Source organism: Culex pipiens, chromosome 2 (genome assembly GCF_016801865.2).
Source record: "Culex pipiens pallens isolate TS chromosome 2, TS_CPP_V2, whole genome shotgun sequence".
In the NCBI taxonomy this organism is placed as follows: Eukaryota; Metazoa; Arthropoda; class Insecta; order Diptera; family Culicidae; genus Culex; species Culex pipiens.
The window spans coordinates 133855623-133867876 of NC_068938.1; the positions used below are offsets into that span (position 1 = coordinate 133855623).

General features: G+C 35.2%; 1 protein-coding gene across 1 annotated transcript; it reads right to left on the reverse strand.

Moving 5' to 3' along the window:
* Nucleotides 1-5762: 5762 nt before the first annotated feature.
* Nucleotides 5763-6973, reverse strand: LOC120425179 (uncharacterized). Its single transcript, XM_039589612.2, has 3 exons — nucleotides 6361-6973; nucleotides 6104-6293; nucleotides 5763-6045 (listed from the first exon to the last, which is right to left on the reverse strand). The coding sequence occupies exons 1-3, from the start codon at nucleotides 6544-6546 to the stop codon at nucleotides 5933-5935; spliced, it is 489 nt and encodes a 162-aa protein (XP_039445546.1). The 5' UTR covers nucleotides 6547-6973; the 3' UTR covers nucleotides 5763-5932.
* Between the last annotated feature and the right edge of the window lie 5281 nt (nucleotides 6974-12254).

A 12254-nucleotide genomic window follows, 5' to 3' on the forward strand; every position in this document is an offset into this window, starting at 1 on the left:
ATCTGGTCACTTTGGAACCGGTTCCAGGTTCCGGTCCCAAAGTGGCCAGATCGTTCGAAGAATGGTGTTGAGTATCATGAATGAAATTTCATTCTATACTAGGATACATATGTTCCCGTACTCCGGGATTCACTGTGGAACCTGGAACCGGTCTCAAAGTGGCTGCATCGGTCCAGAATTGATCTTGAGTATCATGAATAAGTTTGATTTCTAGGATACTCATACTGGCAGCAAAAAAATATTCCACGAATAATCTCTTATCTTCCCGTACTCCGGGTTATACCAGGGAACCTGGAACCGGTCCCAAAGTGGCCAGATCGTTCCAAGATTGGTCTTGAGTATCATGCGGAAAAAAATATTCCCCGAACAACACCATATGTTCCCGTACTCCGGGTTTCACTGTGGAACCTGGAACCGGTCTCAAAGTGGCCGCATCGGTCCAGAATTGATCTTGAGTATCATGAATAAGTTTGATTTCGAAAATTCTGTACTAGGATACTCATACTGGCAGGAAAAAAAATATTCCACGAATAATCTCTTATCTTCCCGTACTTCGGGTTATACCAGGGAACCTGGAACCGGTCCCAACGTGGCTAGATCGTTCCAAGAGTGGTCTTGAGCATCATGGATGAGTTTGATTTCGAAAATTCTGTACTAGGATAGTCATACTGGCAGGAAAAAAAAAAATTCCACGAATAATCTCTTATCTTCCCGAACTACGGATTATACCAGGGAACCTGGAACCGGTTCCAAAGTGGCCAGATCGTTCCAAGAATGGTCTTCAGCATCATGAATGAGTTTGATTTCGAAAATTCTGTACTAGGATACTCATACTGGCAGGAAAAAAAATATTCCACGAATAATCTCTTATCTTCCCGTACTCCGGGTTATACCAGGGAACCTGGAACCGGTTCCAAAGTGGCCAGATCGTTCCAAGAGTGGTCTTGAGCATCATGAATAAGTTTGATTTCGAAAATTCTGTTCTAGGATACTCATACTGGCAGGAAAAAAATATTCCTCGAACAACACCATATGTTCCCGTACTCCGGATTTCTCCGGGGAACCTGGAACCGGTTCCAAAGTGGCCGGATCGTTCCAGAATTGTTCTTGAGTATCATGAATGAGTTTGATTTCGAAAATTATGTACTTAGATACTCATACTGGCAGGGAAAATATATTCCCCGAACAACACCAATTCTTCCCGTACTCCGGATTTCTCCGGGAACCCTGGAACCGGTTCCAAAGTGGCCACATCGGTCCAGAATTGGTCTTCAGTATCATGAATGTGTTTGATTTCGAAAATTATGTACTTAGATACTCATACTGGCAGGGAAAATATATTCCCCGAACAACACCAATTCTTCCCGTACTCCGGATTTCTCCGGGGACCCTGGAACCGGTTCCAAAGTGGCCACATCGGTCCAGAATTGGTCTTCAGTATCATGAATGTGTTTGATTTCGAAAATTATGTACTTAGATACTCATACTGGCAGGGAAAATATATTCCCCGAACAACACCAATTCTTCCCGTACTCCGGATTTCTCCGGGGACCCTGGAACCGGTTCCAAAGTGGCCACATCGGTCCAGAATTGGTCTTCAGTATCATGAATGTGTTTGATTTCGAAAATTATGTACTTAGATACTCATACTGGCAGGGAAAATATATTCCCCGAACAACACCAATTCTTCCCGTACTCCGGATTTCTCCAGGGACCCTGGAACCGGTTCCAAAGTTGCCACATTGGTCCAGAATTGGTCTTCAGTATCATGAATGAGTTTGATTTCGAAAATTTTGTACTAGGATACTCATGCTGGCAGGAAAAATATATTCCCCGAACAACACCAATTCTTCCCGTACTCCGGATTTCTCCGGGGACCCTGGAACCGGTTCCAAAGTGGCCACATCGGTCCAGAATTGGTCTTCAGTATCATGAATGAGTTTGATTTCGAAAATTCTATACTAGGATACTCATACCGGCAGGAAAAATATATTCCCCGAAAAACACTATATGTTCCCATACACCGGGTTTCACCGAGGAACCTGGAACCGGTCTCAAAGTGGCCGCATCGGTCCAGAATTGGTCTTGAGTATCATGAATAAGTTTACACTTTCACTGTGATATGAATCTAATAAATATTATCACATAATATTTCAATCTTCTGTCAAGACAAATCGTATGAAACGAGTTGAAAAAAAGTTTCTTTATTGGTTCGCCCATAACTTAGAGTAAATGGCTCTATTTTGACTTTTCATACAAGGAACATCATTTGGACATCTGTCCCTATCTTTGGCTTTCTGAATTTTGAAAATCCGCCCTCAAGGAGCGAAGATATAGCTAATCAAAATCGACTTCCGACTTTTTTGAAAAAAAGTTGTTTCATTGATTCTTACATAACTTAGGGTAAATGCATCTTTTTTTGACTTTTCAAAAAAGGAAAATTATCTAGACATTTGTCCGCATCTTTTGCATTTTGAATTTTGAAAATCCGTCCAGGGTGAGCTGAGATACAGCTTGTCAAAGTTGGACTTCCGACTTTTTCGCGAGCATGGGAGTTTAAGTGATAAGAGCGACTACACATAAAAAGTGTCTATTCTATATGTAAAACTTTGTAACCCAAAGCGTTCTCAGGCTCAGATGGTCCCAGACGCCCGAGAATGGGTAAATAACAAGGGAAATGTGTAATAATACCTTTTTCTGGTATCAATAGCAAATTTTAGTATTCCTGGACCCTTTAAAATTTGTCTTAAGGATTATGCAAGAGCAAAATTTGGTATCATACCAATTTAAGGTACCGTAAACCGGGGTGACTTTGATAGGATTTCAATTTGTTTTTAGAATATTTTCCAACAGGTAAGGTTTTTCTTAAGATTATTATTTTTAAAACATGTACTGGGGTAGGCCACACAAAGTCCATGCACTATTTCGGAAAAAAAGTTTTTTCAATTATGTTTGGAAAAATAGTTACGTTAAAAATTCTTAGTTTGAATTCCGGGGTGTCATAGTTTTTCTTGTTAAAATCATATTTAAGATGTTCAAACTTCATTTGTACGTTAAATGTACCATCACTAAAGTAGCTGATATAGTATTTAAGAAAAAAAATCAATGTTTATCTTTAGTACACTAAGTGTATAAGCTTTTAAGCAAAATACATTTAAATTTTAGGTAAAATTGTTAAAAAGTCGGAATTTTGCATGAAATTTGTTAAAACTAGTTTTGTTTATAACATTATCGATTTATATTGCATTTTATACTGAATTCGAAGCACGAATCACAAGTTTTCACATTTTAAATGAAATTTATTCAACTGAAATTTCCTATAAATTTAGAGAGTTTTTATAATTGCGTTTCAAAAACACATATTATTTATTTTTACAAACTTTTTTAACCTTCTCCTAGTGGAAAATTGTCCAAAGAATCCGAAAATGCATTCCGTTTTCCGATTCAAAATCATGTTCATTGAGAAAATCATGACACTTTGAGAAGTTTAAAATAATGACTTTCATCAACATTTTATTAACTATAGTTAACTAACTTTTTAAACTTGTCAAAATATTATGAAAAGTTCTTCTTGAGGTACTTTGAACACTTCTCTACCACGGTCAGTATGTTTCTAAACCATTCCTTACGTATTTTAATTGTACTCTTCATTTTGCGGAAAAATCGCAAACCTATCAAAGTCACCCCGTTTTACGGTACTGTTTCGTTTCGATATTGCAAAACTGCAGAATTTGTCAATGGTCGGACACCACATTTTGGTATTCTTTTGGTATTACACTATTTTATCAAATTCCTCTGAAACTATGGGAAAATGTTGACCAATTTTGACAAAATAGTAAATTTTGCGCTAAAATGATGTCTCAAAGCGAATGCTTTCATCGAAAACCGAAAATTTCAAACATGAATTTAAACATTTTTGATATACCCCCTAAAGAAATTACATGAAATTTAAGAAAATTTTCTTAGTCAGGATACCATATTTTGGTATTATTTTGGTATTAAAGTGTTTTTTTTTTCAAATTCCTCTGAAACTATGGGAAATGTTTTACCAATTTTGCAAAGATAAATTAATTTTACGCTAAAATTACTAGAAACCCAAAAATGTTAAAGCTCATTTTCAATGTTTTGATATACCCACTAAGATTTTTATAAATCGTTGAAATTTCTCTAAGTCGGCATAACCAATTACTGTGAAAAACGAGTCAATTGACAGATTATTGAATTTTGATGAATTTTCCAATCCAGTCATTTTAATATCACTTATTTTTCAATCTTGTTATTTTTCAGAAGCTTCAAGAACTTCAAACCGTGACAAATGTATTCGATGTGGTGAAGGTGAGGTAGATTTGGCTGTTGCATATGGATCATTTCCGTTTTTTCACTAACTGCAACTGCTGCACTAAAAAATGGCTTGGAATTATTAAATTTTGGTATTACTTGTGCAAATACCAGCGACCAAAATGTGCCTTTGGTTGCCCAGTAATAGATGGTAAAATACCATGAAATCATACAAAATCTTGTGGGTGGAATACCACAGGAATACCGAAATATGATTTTCCAAGAGTGCGGGAATACCCTAAAAATAAAACCATGACAATACCAAGTTTTGGTAGGAGGACCTCAACTTGGTATTGAAATGGTTTTATTTGGTGGTATTATTTTACCCTTGGAATAACATGGTTTGGTATTGTTTCATGGTATTTTACCATCTATTACTGGGCAACCAAGGGCACATTTTGGTCCCTGTTATTTGCTAAAGTAATACCAAAAATTTGGTATTCCCGTGTTATTTACCCCTGCTCGGGCGTCCCCTACAAGCTCCAGGTCGAACCGAGTTGACATCCGGATAAATGTGTTTTTAAATTTTCGCTTTAAAATTGTACAATTTTTCACTAAAATGCTGATAACTCTCTTTAGATTTTACCATTTTTTAAGCCCTTCTAGGTAATTTGTGAATTACAGAATTTCGGTAATTTTTTACCAAATTTGGTAATTTTCAGTTTAGCGAACTGTTTTGTTTAGCAGTTGAAAATTCGATAAACTTGACCGAATTCGGTAAAAAATCTAAGTTTGTTAAGTTTAAAAAAGTGCAATCATCGCTGAAGCACAACAAATTTGATTAAAATTGGTACTAGTTTAACTTATCATTTTTGATTTTTAAAAAGGTTTTGTAAAAACATGGTAAAATACATAAATATTTGCAAATAAAAAAAAATCTGCTAATCTTCTGAAGCAATCAAACAGATTTATATTCCCTCATTTTAAACGGTTGGTAATTCAAAATAGAACGCATCTTCAAGTGTCTGCACTCGAGAGCTGTCATCATAAGGTGTCTGTCGAAATTGCCTCTTGAGGGAGCAGGGAAAGACAGACAAACTGAAGAAGCAGCTCTGCTGGAAAAACTTTTCTCTAGAGTAAGTGAAAATACTAACAGTTTAATCGTTGCTCGGTCGTTCCCATACGATGTCATTTTTGCTTTTCCCAGGAAAAGGCGGTACCTTGCTCCACACCGAGGGGAAAACTGTTGAATTGAACCCCAAAAGCAAACATCCGCCCGATGAAGGAGTTTGTTTGAAGGAGTAAAGAGAAAAAAAACCGAGGAAAAGCAGCAACTATTATCAGCAGCATTTTCCCGACTTTGGCAATTTTCTTAGCCTGGAGGCATCAGACGGATCCTCCCACCTTCCTCCTTTTTCTCTTTTGGTCAAACAGGAGAGACTCTTCTTCTCTCCTTGGAGCGCACCACGCCAGCAAATAGATATTAAACTCGGTTCGGTGAGTTTCAATTATGAGTAATTGAAGCAGAATTGATCGGATGAAATGCTTTTTTCGGTTTTTGGAATGAAGTTTTGGATGGTCTTTTGAAAAGGGGGTTGTGTGATTATTTTTAGGTAAAGTGATTTATAACAAGTTTTTTATATTAGATCAACAATCAATCAATAACGGAATGTAACGAGCTTAGATGTCGTTCGATTGTAATTTTATTTTCGTGCCTGATCGTTTTGACTAATCCTTGGAGGACCCAACTGACTCCGGTATAATAAACTGAAATTAGAAAAAGTTAGTCATTCAAAATCAACCTTAACTAAAAAAAACCTCCCACCGATCAACGCAGTGATGCCAGCAATGTAGAGGTAAGTTTCCACAATGACTGCCAGCTCTGGATCAGTGTTGAACATTTTGTCACGGGTCGTTGTAACAGTCAACACGCAGGCAGTGATTAAAGCAATTATTTGCAACGCTGACGTAATCGTAAAATATACCCAGTGAAGCACGATGAATATTATTCGACGCTAAAATAGAATCGATACGATTGTCCGTGTGATTTTTCAGTTCTCAAATCAAACCTCGACTACTCACCATAAAAATTCCGTATATTACAACTGGGGTCATCATCAGTGATAATGCAAGATGTACCTTGTAGATGATATTGAATGGCCCACTGCTCTGCATCAAGAACACGTTAACTATTAACAGTATTGAGCTGATTAGCCGCCATACTCCATAAGTGTATCCCAGTGTGAGAAATGTACTGTTCGAAACCATTTCACTAAAATGTAAACAGTACCACTTCGTACAACACTTGCAGCTGTTCAAAGTTGTGCCTTTCAATGAGGCGAGCTTTTATAGTACGTTGATGAAATCACGCCCATTGACAAACTGAGCAGAAAAACCAAATGAAACATTATGTGTGTTTTAAGTTGCTTTGAATGGTTAGATTTTTGAACTGATTTTCTCATGTTAAGAACAGACTTCAAACAAATTTTAGACCCCGATCGGACAACTTTTTTTCATAATCGTGCTGTTTTCGTTGAATCGATGATAATTTTTGAATCAGATCTTTTTTTTTATTTTGATAACAAAATGTAATGCATTTTGTCTGACATTTTCAAATATACATTAAAAACTTGAAGATTACACGAGAAAAAAATCGAAATTTTTAACATTCAATATTACATCCTTTTGAAATGTTAGTCTTGATTTAAAAAAAATTGAAGTATTTCGAAAAGATCAGAAAATTTCACGAATGTTTCATGTTTTAACATTGAAAATCGGAACATTAGTTGGTGAGATATCGACATTATAAAAAAGTGGGTTGTTTGGGTGTGACTTGGAAAACATAAATTTTCTTTTCATCTTTCCATTGCAATACCTCAGCAACTAAAGGTCGTATCAACAATGTTCAAAAAGCAAAATATAGAGATTTTTTTCAGCTTTTCCGAAATATTTTTTTAAAAAGTGGGCAAACATGGGTACTAATTTGAAAAAATGAATAACTGCGACTATTTTCAAAAAAGTTACCCAAAAATGGCTATAACTTGAAAACGGTGCTCTTGATCAAAATTTCACTAAAGTACTTTTTGATTGCAAATTCGATTTTAAGTAGAAAAATGAAGTTTAAAATTTTTTGCGACCAATATTTCGGTTTTTTGAAAAAATCAGTATTGACTCAAAAATTCATAACTCGGTCAAAGATTTATTGCCCATTCTGGAAATTCCTGAAAAATTGACATTTGAAAATAAAAAAAAATAAAATTAAAAATAGTGTTGGTTTTGCAAATCATGTTTAGTGATAAAAAGTGAAATTAAAAATCACCAAAAAAAATTTTACCGTGTTTCATTTTTTTTTCAGTGTGGTCCTTATCCATACCTACAACTTTGCCGAAGACACCAAATCGATCAAAAAATTCCTTCAAAAGATACAGATTTTTGAAATTTCTATGTATCATGTTTGTATGGACAGCTGCAAAATTTGTATGGAAAATTATATTGACAAACTAATGATACAAAATGGCTTCTTTTGGCATACCGAAGGCACCAAAAAAGTTTCAGTCGGATTAAAAAATACAAAAATTAAAATTAATTAAAAAAAAAACCGATTTCGTAGAGAGTTGCTCTATAGCTACTATTAGATATGATTTTTTGATGTTTTTTAGGATTTTGAGTTTAAAAAATAGTTCTTGAAGGAAAGGCACCCCTGATTTTTCTTAAAGCTGAGAAAATTTCTATAATTTTCCTCTCTTGAACTTTGAACGTCGAACAACTAGTTTCTGAGATAAGGTCTCACAAAGAATTCGAATCGATGAAAATGAAGTTCTCTAAGCATCAGCTAATTAGCCTATAATTTTTATCCGACGATATCTCGGCTACTATTATTCCGATTTTCAAAGTTAAAAATTGAAAGTTATGCGAAATTTTGCCTTGAAAAATCACTTTATTTTTATTTTTTTAGATTTTCAAGGGTTTCTAGAACACATTTTTTTCAATAATTCATGTCTCTTAAACCAGATTCTGCACCATCTCGCACAATGGCTTAAAAAATGTTTTTCTAATAATTTAAAACAAATTAAAAAAAAAACAATCAAAAATCAAAAAATCCGTAATTTGGTAATTGAATTATTGAATTATTCAACTATTAGTTTTAAAACTTAAACAAAAAATGGAATTGTAGTAATTAAAGTTTTTGAATGGCGGGTCAAATTTAAACTCAGATAAGCTTGCGGGCCAAATGTGAAAATGGTTGATTTAAAAAATAAATTACGTCATTTCAATCTATAAAACGGAGGAATCAAATTTATTGGAATCAAAAATCTAAAAAAATATTATTCAAATGCTCATTACTACAATTTTCATACTTTAACAAACAAATAGAGGTGTTAATAATAAATTCTGCAAAAGGATTTTTTAAACAATCATCCCTCCGTTTTTTTTTTGCTCTGCAAGAAGCAGATGTTAGTTACTCAGATAAGTAACCCAAATGGCATAAGTTTGAATCGCGAAGCTGAAGATTTTGAAGTGCAAGAAAAGTCCATAAAATATAGATTATTTAAACAAAATGTTTGGATCAAAGTTTGTAGAAATTATTCGTTTTATACTAACAACAAATAAAAAGTTTCACAAAAAGCTTTAACTAAACCTTAATGTGTTAAAATTACAAAATCACTTTGCAGATGGTTCAAAGGGCCATTTTACATGATCATTCAAAACGAGTCTGCGGGCCACAAAATCACATTGCGGGCCACGTTTGGCCCACGGGCCATACTTTGTTCACTCCTGATTTAAATTGAAACTCTTAATATTTACCGCATTTAATAAATTCATTAAATTTTATTCGCCTAATGAATAAAAAAGCATCAAATTTCCCACACAACCGTGATTCACTCTAATCGATGTATAAATTGGAGTTCTTCGTGTCGATGGTTTTTTTTGTCTCAGAGTAAGCTCCAATTACGCCGTTTAGTATCCAAGCAATAAAGGTATAGAAAACTAAAAAAATACAGATTACAAATCATTGGAATTTTTGTAAGTTTAGTTAACCCAGTCACGAAAAATTCTAGCAGAGCTGATTCTGCCAGAATCCTGCTAGAACGGTGAAACATTTCTGCTAGAATGCTAGAATCCACGATGTTCTGTGACTGGGAAGTTGCTAGTCGACAACATACTTGACAGCAAAGCGGACTTTTGCACCAGCTCATACGTGGCGGCCCGTTTCCCAAGGATGACGCCATAAACGAACAGGGTAATTACGAGCAGCACGTACGAAAAGGCGACCCAAATCAGATGTACGATGACGAGCTGGTTGCGCTGCTGCGGGGGTTAGGTTGGCGTTTGAGAAAAGTTAAGCACATTTAAGTTAACTGGTGTAACTTACCCAAGTTATCCCTACAATGAGCAGAATGTCGAAAGTCATCGAGAAGATGGCAAAGAAAAGGCAGGCAATTGAAATGCTTTCTTTTTCTAATATAAAAACATATGAAGTGAATGAAAATAATGTGCAAAAAAAAAATGTTTAAATTGACTTTTCAAAGTTTTACATATCTTCCACCAACAGGCGAGAGTTGATCAATAAGAGCAAAAAGCTGATTGAGCCTACTCCGGCGTAAATGTAGCCCATCCTGCGGAAGGATTCTTGTGAAACCATTCTGAACAGAAAAAAAGTAATGTTATTTTTTCACTCCAAAGTTTGTCACGTCTGCTCGTGTACTGAATATGTTCTCTAACCAGTTGAATCTGATGTGTGGCCGTTTCACGTTGCAGTTTTTGTACCAAACTTATGCATCGTTATTCAATTGAAATCATATTCACATGCATTGTGATATCGATAATTTTATCGTCACATCGTCACCAGTTGAACTATTTAAGGCCTGTTTAGTAATATGCGAGAATAATGTACGCAATTTTTGATAGCTTGAGTCACGTTTATATTTTAAACTTTCGTACTAGGGTGAGAAATGACACTGCTCGACACAATTTAATGAGCGTATTATTTTGCTCTTTTCAATGTTTTGAGTCATATTAAACCTGTGATAGTTAATTCAAGTGTTGATCAAGGTATATATGTGCTATTAAATTTTAAATCGTATCCAGATTTTTAAGCGAAGATGGCGTTACGAATGGTGCACGCCCGAAATGTCAAAATCGCGCAGTGGTACCAACATTAGAAAAAAAGTTTGGCTGTCATGCCATGGCACACTTTTTTTGTAATGTTGGTACCACATACGTCAGGCAGCTACCACGTGGTTGAAATATTTGCAAAAAAATACAAATTTTCTATGCAAAGATTCTGAATTCGACTAAATAATATCAGGATCGCTCGAAATGATCATTTTCTAGTTAAAAGAAGGTTTGCAATTGAATATTCCAGCCGTTTCTCACCCACGTGGTAGCTGCCTGACGTATGGCGTCGCGGTGTGCATCAAGCTTTCATAGCATGCTAAGGAAAATTTTATGCTTTTTCAGGGAAACTCGTTGATTCCGGAGACATCGGATTGTTTGCCGATGCGCCAGGTCTAGGGACAACGAATCCATATGCTCTCTTCGGGAAAAATGTTCTCCAGACCATTCCCCATAGGCCTGACCATACCAGAAGTTGGCGCGTGATTTTCCCAGACCTGTAGGAGCGTTTGAACAAAAAGTTCCAATTTCCCATAGTAATTCCCATGTAAACTTTAACCCTGATGCGCGCAGCCAGTTTACAACCAAATGAGCTGATATTTGGCATGAAAGTCCCTATGGGCATGCCCTACAAGGGGAACCATACTAAAACTTGATCCGAGAACTTTTTGAAAAACGTACCCACCCTAATGTATGCTTATCTTTAGATATATAACATTTCGTCGCCGTCGTACTAACTTGTCGTACGTGCATTTTGGGCCAAATTGAGTTAAGAAAGCCATTTTGTGTAGCTCACAATGCTTTGACTTTCACAGATCTCCAAAATTCGATTTCAATCCTGAGATATTCAACGAAAACAAAAAAAAAACTCCGTGCATTTTTGTCACTTTACATATGAAAGTAGTTTCAATCTTGTCGCTCCCTGAATATTGATGTAAGTGCGAAAACCGGCCAAAGGGATTTCAGGTCAGAGCGTGTTTGACGCACGTAGGGGAGAGTGGGGAGACTTGATCCCTTTTTTTTGTATCGCACATAACTCTGTCAATTTCTCACAAAACTTTGAACTTTTTGCATGAATTGAAAGCTTAAACATTCAACTATGTTTGGCTGATAAGGGTATTTCATCAGATAAACTCTTCGAATCATGCCAAGCGTTTAAAAAAAACATTTTAAACCGGCATTTTCAAAATGTTGGGGGTAATTTGATCCCCCTTTCAACATTTTTAAGAAATCTTAAGCAAAATGTTTCTTATTCATCCAAACTGTTAATTTTCTATAAGTTACAGCAATTTCACATTAAACCTGTACGTTTGTGTTCAAAATATAACAAGTTTAGCATGCAAAATATTTAAAAACTTAAAATTGTCTTTTTTAGACCACAATTGAGCATGTTTACAAAAGCTGGTAATTTTTGTTTACAAAACTTTTGAAAAATGGTTCAAACTGCAGTAAGTTATGTACAACTATACTAAAGGAAAATATGTAAGAAAATCCAGCCCAATTATTTAATCTTGAGGCTGATTCCAGTGACTGTAAAAATGTAGGGATCAAGTCTCCCTAAACGCACTTTTTTAAACAATTGATTGTTAAACAAAAGTATGACGATAAATTTAACGTCAAATGCGTATGGGTTTTGGAGTTGATAAGTTTATCAAACAATTCGTGTATAAAATATATATTTTTTTAAATAAATTTCGAGTGTTTTCTATACATATCAAAACAAAGAAAAAAGATCTCTTGGAGGTTTTTTGCAGCACTTTTTAGAAAAATGTGTGTAACTCAATCTAATTTTTTTTTATTGTTTTTCTTTGTTTTTTACAATGAGTTTTAGTCAATTTCGCACAACTTTCTAGAACAAA

Excerpts from the sequence above, each read along its gene's own strand:
- LOC120425179 (XM_039589612.2), bottom strand. The coding sequence starts at position 6,546 with ATGGTTTCGAACAGTACATTTCTCACACTGGGATACACTTATGGAGTA. Across the intron at positions 6,294-6,360 it reads TAATATACGGAATTTTTATG|CGTCGAATAATATTCATCGT; the intron begins GTGAGTAGTCGA and ends ATTCTATTTTAG. Across the intron at positions 6,046-6,103 it reads TGGCATCACTGCGTTGATCG|TTTATTATACCGGAGTCAGT; the intron begins GTGGGAGGTTTT and ends TTCTAATTTCAG.